The 18,263-nt window shown below is 37.3% G+C and overlaps 1 protein-coding gene across 1 annotated transcript in view; it reads left to right on the forward strand.

Moving 5' to 3' along the window:
• The window catches only part of LOC133336772 (serine-rich adhesin for platelets), a 57,936-nt gene that overhangs the window by 23,109 nt on the left and 16,564 nt on the right, over positions 1–18,263 (forward strand). The window contains exons 3-5 of the mRNA XM_061545052.1: positions 8,423–9,363; positions 16,472–17,351; positions 17,415–18,255. Coding sequence (XP_061401036.1) covers positions 8,423–9,363; positions 16,472–17,351; positions 17,415–18,255 — 2,662 coding nt within the window. The remainder of the gene's footprint in view (positions 1–8,422; positions 9,364–16,471; positions 17,352–17,414; positions 18,256–18,263) is intronic.

Consider the following 18,263-nt stretch of genomic DNA (forward strand, 5'->3'; position numbering starts at 1 on the left):
TATTCGCAAAAATAAACCATTTAAATGAAGTCATTTCATGTTAAGTGGCTTTGTGTGAGCCAAGTTCGTGCCTTAAGTCTTTTGTTTTTTTTTCTCTTTCTCATGTCTCTTTTCCAATGATCATTAAATAACAATTCAATACAAATAATCCATTACACATTTCTGGTAGCATTCGTGTATATATGGCCATATTTAACGGGGGAGGACAGAGAGATAAACCAAAAAATATGTTCCATTACAGCCTACAATGAGGCACCGATTTTTTTGACAGTTTAAAACGAAAAAAAATATTCATTGATAAATTATTTCGAGAGTGTAATGGAGTTATGATGTCAATTTCCGTTTATTGTGAAATAACCTTAAAATATACTGGAATTACATCATAATTTGTTAGATGAAAATTAAAGTCCAGTTATAGTTGTGTAGGGTACCACATGATGGACACGATATTGCCTTCTGTAGGGTCCATTCGTATTTATCGTATTTGCAAGCCATTATTTTAATTTTCTATACTAGAAACTAGAGGTGTCTGAGAGCAAAATTCAGTAATATCGGCAAAAATTCAGTAATAAGGGAAATTTAGTTATAACGTTGGGCGCCACTTTTTAAATCCGTCTTAGATTATATTAGCCAATGTACCAAGTTTAATAGAAATGATCTTTTTCGGCTTTCTTTTCAACAATTGGTCGTCATATTGGATCCTGAATTAGTGATCACAAATTGATTTGATCGTATATGAACGTTGGGCGTCATTCATATAAATTTTCACATAACGCCTATAATAAGGCATCAATCGCCACAAAGTTTTGACTTTGAAATGCTCGGAATATTTTTCAAAACATGAACCAAATTTATAGGATGGCGAGCTCGGTAGGTGATATTGCCTTCCGTTGGGCGCCATTTTGGTTAATTCACATTTATCGCATATGGAAGGCATTATTTGAATTTCTAGACTTGATACTAGAGGTGTCTGTGGACAGACTTTGATAATGGAGGATTTCTAGAAAAAATTGTCTAAAATGTTAGATTCACGTTGGGCGCCAATTTTACAAATGTTGTTATAATTAATTTAGTCATACCTTAATCAGATTAAAATTCTATTTGACAGTACACGGGATATTGGTTGGATTTGTCTACGGTTGTTTCTTCTCCACAATTTAACGGCATTTTGGATTCTGATTTAGTGATCCTAATTTAATTTCATGATATATGGACGTTGGGTGCCAGTCATATCAATTTTCACATAACTTCTATAATAAGGCATCAATCGCCACAAAGTTTTGACTTTGAAATGCTCGGAATATTTTTCAAAACATGAACCAAGTTTATAGGGTAGGGAGTTCGATAAGTGATATTGCCTTCCGTTGGGCGCCAATTTTGGACCATTCATTCATATTTATTGAATGTGGAAGACATTTTTTAAATTTCTAGACTAGACACTAGAGGTGTCTGTGAACAGATTTCGATAATGCAGGAATTTGAGGGAAATTTTACTGAAAATGTTGGATTCACGTTGGGCGCCACTTTCCCATAATTTTGTAATAATTTATTTAGTCGTACTTAATTCGGTCTTAGATTTTAGTTGCCAATGCACAGAGCTTAATATAAAGGGATTGTATTTTTTCCTCCAGTAATTGTGAAAATTGTGATAATTATTTAATTCCGACGTTGGGCGCCATTCTGATCAATCTTCACATAATGGCTATAATTTGTCCTCTATCGACATAAGGATTTGAATATGAAATGGTCGGAATACTGTTCAAAACATGCACCTAGCTTATAGTGTAGGGAGCTCGGTAAGTGTTATTGTCTTCCTTTGGGCGCCATTTTGTTCTATTCACATTTATCGCATGTGAAAGACATTATTAGAAGTTCTAGACTTGAAATAAAAAATGTATCTTTAATAATATAGGATATTTTGGTAAAATGTTGGATTTACGTTGGGCGCCATTTTCCCAACATTTTGTTATAATTTATTTAGCCGTACTTAATTCGGTCTTAGATTTTAGTTGTCAATGCACAGAGCTTAATATAAATCGATTGGATTTTTCCCCTCCAGTGATAATTGTGACAATTTTTTCTTCATACTCTCCGTTGGGCGCCATTTTGATCGAAGTATCGATATTTTCGGATATATATTCAATATTCCTTTGTTCACATATGGAAGGTATTTTTTTTTTAGAGGAAATGTAAAAATATCTCGCTTTAGAAAATAATGTCATTGGATAATTATGTGAATACATGTTGGGCGCCATTTTTAATAAATTTCTACATGTTTTCCCAGCCGCTAATTTGGCTAATTTGGAATCTTTGGTTCTCATTGGATATTACATTTTCGTACCAAAAATTTTCAATATATGTCTACTTTTTAGGGTAGCTTTCATATAAGGGTACCTCCGAAAATTCCGTATTTTAGGGGTCTTGGGCACATTTTTCCGTCAAATGAGCTGCAATTTAGAATTTAGGGATCTCATTGGGTAGCAACTCTCATTACCAAAAATAATTAATGTTGCCTAAATTTTTATGGTAACCTTCATATAAGGGTACCTCCCAAATATCAAAAGTCTGAGGGATTTTGGTTACATTTTCAGCCGAATTCAATGTTATTCAGTACTTTGTGTTCTCATAATGTAGCAAATTTTCCTACGAAAAATGATCAATATAGGTCTAGTTTTCAGGGTAGTTCCCACATATAGGTACCTTCCGAATTTCGATATTTTGGGTAGTTTGAGGCATTTTTTTCATTCAAATTGGTTGTAATTTTGTATATTGGGATTTTATTGGATAGCAACTTTGCTTTCCAAAAATAGTTGATATTGGTCCACTTCTTAGGTTAGCTCCCATATAAGGGTACCTCGCGAATTTCGATATTTTGGTTAGTTTGAGCTCATTTTTCAACCAAATTGGCTGTAATTTAGTATTTTGGATTCTCATAACGTAGAAAATCTTCCAACCAAAAATGATTAAAATTGGTCCACATATAGTGTAGGTCCCATATATGGGAACCTCCCGAATTTCGATAATTTGAGCTCGGAATTTTGAGCTCATTTTTCAACCAAATTGGCTGTAATTTAGTATTTTGGGTTCTCATAACGTAGCAAATCTTCCTACCAAATATTATTAATATCGGTTCACTTTTTAGGGTAGCTGTCATATAAGGGTACCTACCGAATTTCGATATTTTGGGGAGTTTGAGCTCATTTTTCAACCAAATTGGCTTTAATTCAGTACTTTGTATTCTCATAAGGTAGCAAATCCTTCTAACAAAAACTATCAATATTGATCCCCTTTTTAGGGTAGCTCCCATGTAAGGGTACTTTCCGAATTTCGATATTTTGGGGATTTTGAGCTCATTTTCCAACCAAATTGGCTGTAATTTAGTATTTTGGGTTTTCATACCATAACAAATATTCGAACCAAAAATTATTGAAATTGATCCACATTTTACTGTAGGTCCCATATAAGGATACCTCCCGAATTTCGATATTTTGGTGAGTTTGAGCTCATTTTTCAACCAAATTGCCGGTAATTTAGTATTTTGGGTTCTCATACCATAACAAATATTCCAACCTCAAATTAACGAAATTGATCCACATTTTAATGTAGGTCCCATATAAGGGTACCTTCCGAATTTCGATAGTTTAGTGAGTTTGAGCTCATTTTCCAACCAAATTGGCTGTAATGTAGCATTTTGGATTCTCTAAACGAAGCAAATCTTCCAACCAAATTTATCAATATTGGTCCACTTTTTAGGGTAGCTACCATATATGGGAACCTCCCGAATTTTGATATTTTCGGGATTTTAAGCACGATTTTCACCCAATTTGACTGTAATTTGGTATTTCGGGTTCTAATTGGCTGGAAAAACTTCCAACCAAAAATTATCAATATTGGTGCAAATTACACGTTGGGCGCCATTTTCGATATTTTGGGTAATTTGAGCTTATTTTTCAAGCAAATTGGCTATAATTTAGTATTTTGGGGTCTCATAGCGTAGCAAATTTTCCTACCAAAAATGATCAAAATTGCTCCACTTTTTAGGGTAGCTCCCATATAAGGGTACCTAGCGAATTACGATATTTTGAGGAGTTTGGACACTTTTTCCAACCGAATTGATTGTAATTTGGAATTTTGTGTTGTCATTGGCTGGCAAATCTTCCTACCAAAAATTAGCAATATTGATGAACATTTCACGTTGGGCGCCATTTTCAAAAATTGCCATAAATTAGCCAAATTTGCGATATAAGTCGTCCAGCTTCCTTCCAATATCAATAAAATTTTGTATTTGAGGGCTAAATGTGGTCTACAAAAATTTAATAACAATTTCACAATTTTTTTTTTTTATTTTGCCCAATGACCTCATAGACAGCAACAAAATCCAAAAAACCGCCCAAAGCCATTATCCCAAAAATATCATTATAATATTTCGTTTTGTTTTTTTTTCTTTTTTTTGTAATTAGACCAAGAGTTGTGCTTGAGAAAGTTCTTCTTCATAGTTTTCTACTTCAAAGTAGAAGTAAACCGGATGAAGTTTTTTTTTTTACTTTGGGAACAACATGGAAATGACAGATATTTTTTTTTTTTTTTTTTTTTTTTTTGTAAAAAGTGGCCATTAAAATTGAAACATCTACACTTAATATCTAACCCTCTTCTCCCACTCACACACACTTTACCAACATTAATGATGGTTAAACCCAAAATTGACTTGAGGCATTTATTATTCCCACAATTCCGAACAACAACCAACACTCACTCATTGAAAGCCTTCCAAGTGAAGCCAATCGACAAAGCAAGAAAAGTTCCGTCCCCTCATATATTTACATTTCTTTACAGTATATTTCAAAATCCATTAATTATTTCTTCTTTTGGGATTCGAATATTTTTTTTCATTCTGTTGTTGGTGGTGTTGTTATTGTTGTTTAGATTTGAAATATTACTCGGAAGAAATTCTCTTCTGGGGGTTATGAAAGGCATTCAAGTCAGTCAGACAGTCGAATAAGTCATTCGTTCACCAACCATCCACCCACATCTGTTTGGTGTGGTGGTGGTTGCTGTTGTTTTTTTTTCTATTTTTTGAAATACAAGACCAAAGACAAAAAAACAATTTCAAGTCAAAACAATAATAGAAAAAGCAAAAATACCGTTAAAGTGAAATGTTTTGTAAGTTTTGTTAATCATTGTCATCGAATGAGAAACTCGCTGAAGGGAGATTGGTATGAAAACGAGGGGAACGATTTAAAAATTATTTTTGAAGGACCTAAAAAAAATATTTTTGAGGGTCTTCATAAAGGCGTGGATTTAAAAAAAAAAATTAAGGTTCTTCATAAAGACGTCGATTTTTAAACAAAATTTTTTAGGGGTCTTCACATCTTGTTTAGGTCCCTAAAAATATTTTTGAGGGTCTTCACGCCTTGTTTAGGTCCCTAAAAATATTTTTGACGGTCTTCACGCCTTGTTTAGGTCCCTAAAAATATTTTAGAGGGTCTTCACGCTTTGTTTAGGTCCCTAAAAATATTTTTGAGGGTCTTCACGCCTTGTTTAGGTCCCTAAAAATATTTTAGAGGGTCTTCACGCCTTTTTTAGGTCCCTAAAAATATTTTAGAGGGTCTTCACGCTTTGTTTAGGTCCCTAAAAATATTTTTGAGGGTCTTCACGCCTGGTTTAGGTCCCTGAAAATATTTTTGAGGGTCTTCGGGCCTTGCTTAGGCCCCTAAAAATATTTTTGAGGGTCTTGGGGTCCCTAAAAATAATTTTGAGGGTCTTCACGCCTTGTTTAGGTCCCTAAAATATTTTTGAGGGTCTTTACGCCTTGTTTAGGTCCCAAAAAATATCTTTTTATAAATCCACGCCTTGTGTGGATCCCTAAAAATATTTTTTTCTATAAATCAACGACTTGTTTAGGTGCCTAAAAAAAAGTTTTATAAATCTACGCCTTGTTTAGGTCCCTGAAAATATTTTTTTATAAATCCACGCCTTAGGCTTACTTACTGACACAACCTTCGTTCCATAAGCCGAACTTAAAAAAGATTTTCAGGCGCGTCGGATTGAAGCATCAGCTGTTTCGCTTTTATATTCCTTCATCCATTCTCACAACATGACCTAGCCAACGTAGTCGCTGCAGCTCAATACGTCTAACAATGTTGATGTCCCAGAATAGGTGGTACAACTCATAGTTCATTCGACAGCGATATTCAACGTCAACGCAGATCGGCCCATAAATCTTTCGGAGAATTTTTCTCTCAAACACTCCAAGAGCTGCCTCATCTGTTTGCGTAAGTACCCATGCTTCAGATCCATATAACAGCACGGGTAGTAGCAGCGTCTTGTAGAGTGTGAGTTTGGTCTGGCGGGGGGTGGCCTTGTTTCTAAAGTGCTTACTCAGACCATAGTAGCATCTGATGGTCATCACTATCCTTATCCTTCAAAACTGATGTCATTCGTGTTATTTATGGCGGTACCAAGGTATATAAAAAATCTTTGACTACCTCGAAGCTGTAGTTATCAAGTTCAACAATTGGTCCGAGTCTACTGGACGTCTTGCGCGTTGATACCATCAGCTTGGTCTTCTCGCCGTTTACTGCCAGACCCACTTTGGCAGAATCCTTCTCAATTTGTTGAAAGTCGGCTGTTGCCGCTCTCAATGTCCGACCCATTATATCGATGTCATCGGCGTAGGCGAGTAACATGTATTGTTTGGTGTACAGAGTGTCATTTCTGTTCACCTTTGCCTCTCGTATGACCTTTTCCAGCAGGATGTTAAAAAGATCACAGGACAAACTGTCACCTTGTCTGAATCCTCGCTCGGTAAAAAGGTCACACGATAAACTATCACCTTGTCTGAATCATCGTTCGGTATTGAAGGGCTCCGAGAGGTCCTTTCCGACTTTAACTGCTCATCTTGTGACAGTTAAAGTTGTCCTGCATAGCCGTATTAATTTTGCAGGAATGACAAACGCAGACATGGCTTTAAACACCTCTGAACGGATAGGGCTGTCGAATGTGTCGGTGTGTTTTTCGTGGGTTTTTTTCCAGGATTTGGCGCAGAGTGAAAATCTGGTCAATGGTGGATTTGCCAGGTCTGAAGCCGAATTGGTTTGGTCCAATAATGTCGTTGACCATTGGCTTCAGTGGTTCACCACACAGCACGCTGGTTAGCATTTTATATGCGATGGAAGAACGCTAATGCCTCTATAGTTGGCACATATCGTCTTGTCTCCTTCTTCTCACGGGACACAGAACAATCATTGGAACCAAATTGTACTAATCAGCTGGTGCATGCTCCTGACCAGCATCTGACCACCAGTCTTGAATCGTTCGGCTGGTAACCCGTCGGCTCCTGCTGCTTTATTGTTCTTTAGCCGATTAATAGCTATTCTGACCTCATCTTGGCTAGGCGTATACCACATCTATATCTATTATTGGTTCTGGGGTATCCTTTTCACCGCTACTATTTTATACCCGAAGCTTTTCAAAATGCTCCTTCCAGATCCTCAGCACGCTGTCTGTATCTGTCACCTGGTTTCCTTCTTCATCTCTACAAGAGGATGAGCCTGCCCCCAAGCCTTCAGTTTGGTGTTTTACCCGTTGGTAGAGTTTTCGGACTTCATTCCGGACTCCTATACATCTCGATTTGCTCACGCTCGCGTGTTTCTTGTTCTTTCTTTTTTAGTTTCTGAAAATACGTTTCTCCTCTCTCTCCTTTTCCCCGATAATTCTCCATCGCATTACGTGTTGGTACTGTCCGCAGGGTTGCCCTATACGCTACGTTTTTCATATCAGTATCATTACGACACTCCTGATCGTACCATGGGTTTCTTGATGGTGGTTTTTGGTACCCAAGTGTTGCCTTTGCTGCAGTTTGTAGGGAGTGGCAAAGAATTGCCACTGTGCTTCTATATTATTATCGGGACAAGGGGTGCTTTCGTCAAGCAGTTGGGTAAATTGAGCGGAGTTGGCCTCTGCCACTTGTTGTGTTTGCATATTTTCGACGTCGAGTTTCCGTGTTGTGTTAGATCGCACCTTTGCTGCTACACTGAGACGGGTGCGAAGCTTGACTGCCACAAGGTAATGGTCCGAATCGATATTCGCTCCTCGGATCGATCGAACGCCTTAAGCTTAGTCCAAAAAATATTTTTTTTAAAAAATCCACGCCTTGTTGAGATTCTTTAAAAAAATTATTTTCCAAATTTCCATACCACCCTCCATTGTCTTTGTTTCCAGTCCCAGTCCCATGCCATTGCCCAGAAACAACTGAAACCTAATCAATCATTTAAAGCCATAATGTAACACTACAACAATGTTTAAGTAACATTTAACGAAATACAACAAAAACAACAACACTAAAAGACACACAACAACAACAACTCCATTATTTTTTCACAATTGTCTAATTTTTGGGTCTCTCTCATAATTGTCTTTGCAGAAAAGTAGTTCCAGCATCTCAAATAGTTCAAATAATTCCACAACTGCAGTGGAAGCAACAACAACAACATCGACGTCGACATCAACGTCAACGAATTTCAATTCGAATTTAAATAAAAATTCGTCAATGAACACCCACACGGCCAATAAAAATATGGCAGGGAAAAATATAAGCCTACATGCAATTGTTGGCAACAACAACAACACGAATGCGAACAGCAGTATTGGAGATCGTACAACAAAGACAACAGCATCATTGACACCATCATCATCGTCGTCGCCATCAGCCACAGCATCACCAACCACATCAACGACACGACCATCTTGGCAACAACCTTCCATATTTAGGCAAAATGGTAACAACAGCCCCAGCCGCAGTCCGCTAACCAGTCATCGGGGTATGGTAAGAGGTACCACAACACACAGTTCCACCACCACCACCACGACGAACCATACCAGTTCCATGCCATGTTCCACTCATTTAAGAAAATCACGCGTAGGTGACAACAACAGCGGCTTCGATGGCAGCAGCAGTGATGAATCTCGTACGACAACTGAACTTCGTCATCATCGCGATCATCAGCAACTGCTGCGTCAACGGGAGCCGTCACAACAACAACACGAGCACCAGCAACGACAATCACCTCCTGCGTTGTACCAATTGAAACCACAGAGCGATCGGTTGACACCAACGCAATCCACTCAGCAGCTCAAGTCACCAACACAGCAGCAACAACAACAGCAACACCAACAACAGTACCAGTCTCCACACAGCTATAATCGTGTCGATTTGGAAAGTTTCCGGCATTATGGCAACAACAACAGTCACCACATTACCAGCGACACATATGTGAATGATACGACCCCGGCTCCGGCTCTTCTTTCCAATGATCTTCGTCATCATCCTCATCATCACAACGATGATAATGGAGATGGTTTAAGGTAAGATTTATTTTAGAAAATTACAACTACTGTCACCCTACTTGCAGAATTTCGAAAGGCTAGGTTTAGCGGATGATTTGTAACAACAACAAAAATAAGCCAGTAAGGAAAGTGGTAAAATCGTACGGGGCCGACTATATGATACCCTTCACCACTTTGCAAATCGGGAGATATATAGGGACTTTGGTACACCATTCACCTTAAATCGGACGTAAATATATATGGGAGCTATATCGAAATCTGAACCGATTTTCACGAAATTTAACACACATCATTCTAGACTTAATTCAGTACTGCATGCAAAATTTCGTGCAAATCGAAAGATATATAGGGGCTTTGGTACACCATTCACCTTAAATCGGACGAAAATATATATGGGAGCTATATCTAAATCTGAACCGATTTTCAGGAAACTTAATACACATCATTCTACACCTAATTCATCACGCTGTGTCAAATTTCGAGCAAATCAAAAGATATATAGAGACTTGGGTACACCATTCACCTTAAATCGGACGAATATATATATGGGAGCTATATCTAAATCTGAACCGATTTTCACGAAACTTAATACACACCATTCTAGACCTAATTCATTACGCTGTACCAAATTTCGTACAAATCGAAAGATATATAGAGACTTTGGTGGACCATTTACATTAAATCGGACGAAAATATATATGGGAGCTATATCTAAATCTGAACCGATTTTCAGGAAGCTTAACATACATCATTCTAGACATAATTCATCACGCTGTGCAAAATTTCGTGTAAATCGAAAGATATATAGAGACTTGGGTACACCATTCACCTTAAATCGGACGAAAATATATATGGAAGGTTATATCGAAATCTGAACCGATTTTCACGAAACTTAACACACATCATTTTGGTGGACCATTCACCTTAAATCGGACGTAATATATATATATCTATATCAATTAAATCTGAACCGATTTTCAGGAAACTTAACACACCAATAGGTGTAATCGAATGATATCGTGCACCTTGGGCCAATATAATATCTAAATCTGAACCGACTTAACACACATCATTCTAGACCTAATTCATTACGCTGTGCCAAATTTGACATATACCAAATTTCATCCAAATCGGATCATAAATACGACCTGTACTTTGTTCCCACAAATGCATGGACGGACAGACGGACGGACGGACATGCGTAAATCGACTCTGAAAGTGATTCTATAAAGGATATTCTCAAAAGGAATTATGGATCTATCTCGTTTCCTTAGACCCTCAAGGTAGACCCTCATCTGAAGGTAGACCCTCGAAAATAAGTTTTAAAAAATCCCCACCTGAAGGTAGACCCTCAAAAATATTTTTTAAAAAATTCACGCCTTGTGTAGGTCTCCAAAAATAAGTTTTAAAAAATCCACGCCTTGTGTAGGTCTCCAAAAATAAGTTTTAAAAAAATCCACGCCTTGTGTAGGTCTCCAAAAATAAGTTTTAAAAAAATCCACGCCTTGTTTAGGTCTCCAAAAATAAGTTTTAAAAAATCCAAGCCTTGTTTAGGTCTCCGAAAATAAGTTTTAAAAAATCCACGCCTTGTGTAGGTCTCCAAAAAGTAAGTTTTAAAAAATCCACGCCTTGTGTAGGTCTCCAAAAATATTTTTTAAAAAATCCACGCCTTGTGTAGGTCTCCAAAAATAAGTTTTAAAAAATCCATGCCTTGTATAAGAACCTCAAAAATATTTTTTAAAAAATCCACGCCTTGTGTAGGTCTCGAAAAATATTTTTAAAAAAATCTCTTCGTAGCCCCTTTAAAAATCCGCTGCCTCAGCCTCCACCTTTACCCAGCTTCGATTTATTTCCATTTCTTTTTTTATTTATAGTTATTATTGTTTTGGATTTCCAATTGAAACAAATCATCATCATCATCCCTCTTACATCTGATTTTCTCTCTCTTGTCCCCTCCCCTGCCTCCACTTACTCCCCTCTCTCTCTGTCACTATGTAAATGTACTCTCATTCCGTAATGAAATATATATATTGATCTGTTCATTTGTTAAATGAATAATTTTTGTTGCCTTTGTCGTTGTTGTTGTTATTGTGGTCTCGTTGTTGTTGTTGTAGTTTTGTGAAATTATCTTCCGAGGGAGGCTATTAACAACAATTGGCAATTTTTGCAAATTTATTTGAGTTTTAATTGTGTTTTCGAGAGGTCTGGTAAGCGATGATCGATCGATGCAACAGCGGCAACGACGACAACAACGACGACGGCATCAACGCGACAACGGTGAAAGAGTGCGACACAATTTTTCTTACTTTCAAAATAATTTTTATTACAAATTTTTTAAAATAAAAAAAATATATTTTTAAATTTAAAATAAAATATTTTAAAATTAAAAATAAAATATTGAAAAAAATATAAAAAAAAATGAAATAAAACTGTGAAAAATCAAATAAAAATTATGTCATTAAAATAGAAGAAAAATATTTAAAAAAAATTTAAAAAAATGAAAGACTTAAGACACAAGCGTGGAATATATAAATAAAATTACAAATATTATATTTTAAATTCCAAATCAATAGAAAATATCTCAATCAACAAATTAAGAAAATATCAAGTGAAAAAAAAACAAAAGATTTAAGACACGAACTTGCATTACAACTTAAATAAATAAAAAAAGCGTGAAAAAAATTTGAGTGTCAATATTAAGGTTGACTTTAAAAAAAAATTGAGAACCTAAACAAGGCTTGGATTTTCTAAGATTTAAAAGATTTAAGACACGAACTTGCATTACAACTAAAATAAATTAAAAAAAAAAAACTGAAAAAATTTGAGTGTCAATATTAAGATTGACTTTAAAAAAATAATTTGAGAACCTAAACAAGGCGTGGATTTTCTGAACAATATTTTTGAAGGATTTTGGATTTTTTAAAAACTATTTTTGAGAGCCTTGGATTTTTATACCCTATACAACAATGTTGTCAGGGTATTATAGCTTTGTGCAGCCCCAAAAGTTTGAAACGCCGCGAAATATTGGTCATAGACTCACCTTTAAGTATACCGATCGTCATATCTCGACTAACTGAGTCGATCTAGACATGAGTGTCCGTCCGTCCGTCTGTCCATTATAATTTGTAAACACGATACAGGCCACAGTTATGGACCAATCTTCACGAAATTTTGCATGTAGGATGGGTTCTAGCCAATGAAGACCCCTATTGTTTTTGGTAAAGCTCGGTTGATATTTAGGAGATGAAATGGAAAAAAAAAAATTTATTTTTGTCTGATTTTCTGGTCGCTCCAGAGGCCGCAATTACTACACTGGAGGGCGGAAATATAGCGCTGATCGCTTTGAAATGTTCCATGAGGTTCCAGTAATGTATAATTTTCGGTGATATAATTTTGGGATGAAGTGGACCGAAAACTTCATTTTTTTTGGGTTTTTTTTCGTCTATAGGCCCAATTATAAGCCGAACATCACAACACAACCCCCATTGAAGGGAATATGGACAAGAAATTAGAAGGACTGTATTGAGGAAGGACTATCACGAAATATTGCCCAGGCTCGTAATAAAAATCCGTAGAAAGTTAGAGTTTCGTGGTAGTTGTGTATGGTATCGTATGGTCGGCCCCGTCCGACTATACTGCTCCGCTCACTGGTTTAGAAATAGTTTGAAGGACCTAAACAAGGAGCGGATTTTTATTAAAAAATATATTTGAGAGACCTGAAGAAGGCCTGAATTTTTTATAAAAAATACAGGGTCAAACAAAAGCGTGATTTTAAAAAAAAGACGTGGATTTTTAAAAAAATATTTTTGAGGGACTAATAAAAGGCGTAGATTTTTTAAAAAAAGTATTTTTGAGGGTCTACCCTAAGGCGTAGATTTTTAAAAAATATTTTTGAGGGTCTACCCTAAGGCGTAGATTTTTAAAAACATATTTTTAAGGGTCTACCTTAAGGCCTAGATTTTTATACCCTTCACCACACTGTGGTACAGGGTATTATGTCTTTGTGTATATGTTTGTAACAGGCAAAAGGAAACGAGATAGACACATGGTTCCTTTTGAGAATATGCATACAATCACTTTCTAAGTCGTCCGTCCGTCTGTCTGTCCATGTCCATAAATTGTAAACAAAGCACAGGTCGCATTTATGATCCGAATTGGATGAAAATTGGCACAGCACATTTATTTGGGCCAGGAACCCTATTGAAATAGGGAAAAATCGGTTCAGATTTAGATATTTCATGTAAATGGTGTACCAAATTCCCTATATATATTTCGATTTGCACGAAATTTGACATAGCTTACTGAACTGAGACTAGAATGAACGGCGTAAAATTTCTTGATAATCGGTTCGGATTTATATATAGCTCCCGTATATATGTTCCACCGATTTCATGTAAATAGTGTACCAAAGTCCCTATTTATCTCTCCATTCGCACGAAATTTGGCACAGCGTACTTAATTAAGACTATAATTATGTGTGTAAAATTTCTTGAAAATCGGTTCAGATTTAGATATTTCATGTAAAAGGTGTACCAAAGTCGCAATATATGTTTCGATTTGCAAGAAATTTGGCATATCGTACTGAATTGAATCAGGAATGATGGCGTAAAATTTCTTGAAAATCGGTAAAGATTTAGATATATCTCCCATATATATGTTCGACCGATTTAATGTAAATGGTTCACCAAAGTCTCTATATATCTTTCGATTTCCACGAAATTTGGCATAGCGTACTGAATTGAGTCTAGAATGTTGTGTGCTAGCCTATATCCGAATATATCACCCATAAGTCTAGAATGATGTGTGCTTAGTTTCGTGAAGATCCGTTCAGATTTAGATATAGCTCCCATATATATATTTTCGTCCGATTTTACACAAATGGCGCACCAAACTCCTAATATTTGTCCGATTAACACGAAATTTTGCACAACGTATCAAATTGAGACTTGAATGACGTTATTGGGTTTTGTTGAAATCGGCGAAATTGCAGCAATAGCATCCATATGTACTTCGAACGGGTGTCTGATTGAAATTAAATTTTTAACAGTGCGGGTTGCAGAAAGATGTGAGTTTGTTCTTTCGAGGGAACACTGACATACAATGGTAAGGATACATATGTACAATATACCCAAAGTGGTGAAGGGTATCATATGGTCGGCCCAGTCCGACTTTACTACTTTCCTTACTGGTTTTGTAGATAAATTCGTAGACAGCATCATCTTTTGTAGACTTTTGTCGAAAATCCTATATCACCATTTTCGTATTCGAATTTTAAATTAATTTTCCACGCCATCGTGGTTCTTTTGTTTTTTTTATAGACAATAATTCCGAGACCCCGATGTATTATTGATATTATATTATACAAAGCAAACTTCTTCGTGAGACATCTCATTTTTCGTAAATCCATTATCACCATTTTCGTATTCAAATTTAAAAAATATGTTTAAAAACATATTTTTAGGGTCTACCTTAAGGCGTAGACTTTTAAATACCTATTTTTAGAGTCTACTTTGAGGCGTAGATTTTTAAATACCTATTTTTATGGTCTACATTAAGGCGTAGATTTTTAAATACCTATTTTTGGGGTCTACCTTAAGGCGTAGATTTCTAAATACCTATTTTTAGGGTCTATTTAAGGCGTAGTTTTTAAATACCTATTTTTAGGGTCTACTTTAAGGCGTAGTTTTTTAAATACCTATTTTAGGGTCTACATTAAGGCGTAGATTTTTAAGTGCATTTTTTTAGGGTCTACATTAAGGCGTAGATTTTTAAATGCATTTTTTAGGGTCTACATTAAGTCGTAGATTTCTAAATACCTATTTTTAGGGTCTACATTAAGTCGTAGATTTCTAAATACCTATTTTTAGGGTCTATTTAAGGCGTAGTTTTTTAAATACCTATTTTTAGGGTCTACTTTAAGGCGTAGATTTTTAAATAACTATTTTTAGGGTCTACTTTAAGGCGTAGATTTTTAAATAACTATTTTTAGGGTCTACTTTAAGGCGTAGATTTTTAAACAACTATTTTTAGGGTCTACTTTAAGGCGTAGATTTTTAAATAACTATTTTTAGGGTCTACCTTATATAAGCCTCTGAAAAATCAATTTAAAAAATCCACGCCTGAAATACTTACTTACTTAGCTGGCTTGTGACAGAACTTTCGTTCCATAAGCCGAGCTTAACAAATATTTCAAAACTCGTCGGTCTTTTACGCAGTTCTTCCAATTTGAAAGACCATATTCGACAATGTTGTCTTCCACATGGTCTTTCCATCTTATTCGTGGCCTTCCCCTTCTGCGTGAACCATCAGCTGGTTCGCTTTTATATGCCTTATAGGCTGGGGCATCTTCTAGCCAACGTAGTCGCTGCAACTCAATACGTCTAACAATGTCGATGTCCGAGAATAGCTGGTACAACTCATGGTTAATTCGACGGCGATATTCACCGTCAACGCAAATCTGCCTATAGATCTTTCGGAGAATTTTTCTCTCAAACACTCCAAGAGCTGCCGCATCTGCTTGCCCAAGTAACCATGCTTCAGATCCATATAACAGCACGGGTAGTATCAGCGTCTTGTAGAATGTGAGTTTGGTCTTGCGGGAGGTGACCTTGGTTTTGAGTTGTTTGCTGAGACCATAGTAGGAGGTGTTGACCATCACAATCCTTCTCCGAATTTCAAAACTGATGTCATTCGTTTTGTTTACGACGGTACCAAGGTATATAAAATCTTTGACTACTTCGATGCTGTAGTTCTCAAGTTCCACAATTGGTCCGAGTCTACTGGACGTCATGCGCGTTGATACCATCATCTTTGTCTTCTCGCCGTTTACTGCCAGACCCACTTTGGCAGACTCCTTCTCAATTTTTTGGTGGCTGCTACCACTCGCGAGTAACGCCTAATATAGGCACTTGAAAATGTTTTAAATGTAATTAAAAAAAATCCACGCCTGATGTTGGGCCTTGGAAATTTAATTTAAAAAAAATCCACACCTTGTGTGCGACCTAGAAAAATTAATATTAAAAAATCCACGCCTTCTATAGGCTGTTGAAAAATTAATTTAAAAAAAATTTTAAACTTTTTTTATTTTTCTTTCTAAAATTTCCTTTCTCTCTTCCCCCCTTTTCAGACTCTCTTCACGACATTTGCGCCGTCAACAAATACCCCAAGAAAACGACTCATCCTCCAGCACACTACAAAGATCCCGTTCCATATCCACAGACGATCTGAGTACCGATTGGAATATCAACGGTGTTGATGACGAAGAACCTGCCGAGTGGAGAAGGGTTAGCAAACTACGAAGATCTTTTCAAAATTCCGGTAGCAGTAAAATTGAAATATCCCCCAGCCCTCGAAGGCCTCTGGACCTACCCGAAAGCTCAGTGAGTGTATCGAAAATTCGTGCCGAATTGGAAAACGGTCGACGTTTAAATACGGTTATGAAAAATAATCATGTCGATCTGGCTGCCCTGAGTTCCATTCTCAATTCGAATGATCAGAAACCGGTATCTCCATCACCTGTGCGAAGTAGTTTTTTGACAGCAGAATCTCTCAAGGAAATTCGTGGTAAATTAAAGCGTCTATCGGATGAGTCGCTGTATAAGGAGGATTTTATTACCACACACCCAGCAAATTCGGAACTTCCCGAGCGGGAACAAATTGAAATTCAGCCAGCGATAATTAGGAAGAGTGTGGAGAAATCTCCGGAGAGGTATAGTGAAAGGAGTGGAGAATCGGTGGTGGGTAAGCATACCACCAACAGCCTGGAATCGAGATTGAAGTATAAGGACACCAATCCAATTGAGTGGCATCTGAGACGCAAATCGTACGGTTTTGAAAAAATGTCACCACCCGATAAATCTATGCAGCGTATGGATGCCTCCACGGATAGTGGTTTGGGTCGTTCGGGAGAGCTACAAAATTGGTCACCCACCCATCAAGCGCAGCACCATCATCACCTGCAGCAGCAGGAGAGTAATCGCACGGTGGTGGTGCGACTGGGAGAAGGGGTAAACACTTCGGGCTTGGTATCTTCGGTCCGAAGGCGTTATGGTACCCAGAAATCTTTTGAGGATGCCGCAAATTCTCCTCCAAATGACGAGGAGGAGACTGCTCCCAATAAAAGGCACTCCATTGCGGTGGATGAAAGCCAATATGTAAGGGATAATGGTCGGCAGACCACCCAGGTCCGCTTAAATGGTTTCTATGAACGAAATTCTCCCTCGCTGGGAGAGGGGAAATTTATGCAAAGCCAAGAAATAACCTCCACCACGTCGAATAGTGCAGGAGGTTTCTCGCAAAAAGTACAACAAAAGCGTGTGGAATTTTGTAAAACCGAAGTGCATTTCGCCACCGAATCAGGAAGGGTGAATATTGTGGAAACGGATAGTAAACCTCCACCAACCAACAATTTTCGAAGACGTCGCAGCCGTAGCTCCAGCGTGGGACCTTTGCAGAGCTTAGTCAAATCTGCCGGCACAGTTTCAACAGCAACCAGGAGTAGTTCCCCAGGTGGGGCAGGAGGTGCCTCCACGGTGGCAATGCCTGTTACCCTCTTTGGTGATGATAAACTGAGACGTAAGACTATTGCCTCGACCACAGTGGCCTATCGTGCGCCCTTGGTAGATTCTCCGGAACCGGAAAAAACCACAGCCACTGGGCAGATAAAAAATGTCACTGTCACCACTGTGGCAGAGGCCTTTTCGGAAAGTTCGAGAAGTAGCAGCTATGCCTCGACCAGCGGCGTGGATACCACCGATTATGAAACCGATGAAATGACTTCGTTAAGAGGCATTCTGAAAAATAAACCAGCCAAACCGAAACCATATGTTTTGGGAGAGAATATCGAAACGGCAGATGAGCTATGGGGTGGGCAGGTGAAGCCCACGCAGAAGACCGCCAACGAAATTAGAGGTAAGTTT

Source organism: Musca vetustissima, unplaced genomic scaffold (assembly GCF_032173495.1).
Source record: "Musca vetustissima isolate MV318-11 ecotype Yass unplaced genomic scaffold, APGP_CSIRO_Mvet_v1 utg57133, whole genome shotgun sequence".
Classification (NCBI taxonomy): Eukaryota; Metazoa; Arthropoda; class Insecta; order Diptera; family Muscidae; genus Musca; species Musca vetustissima.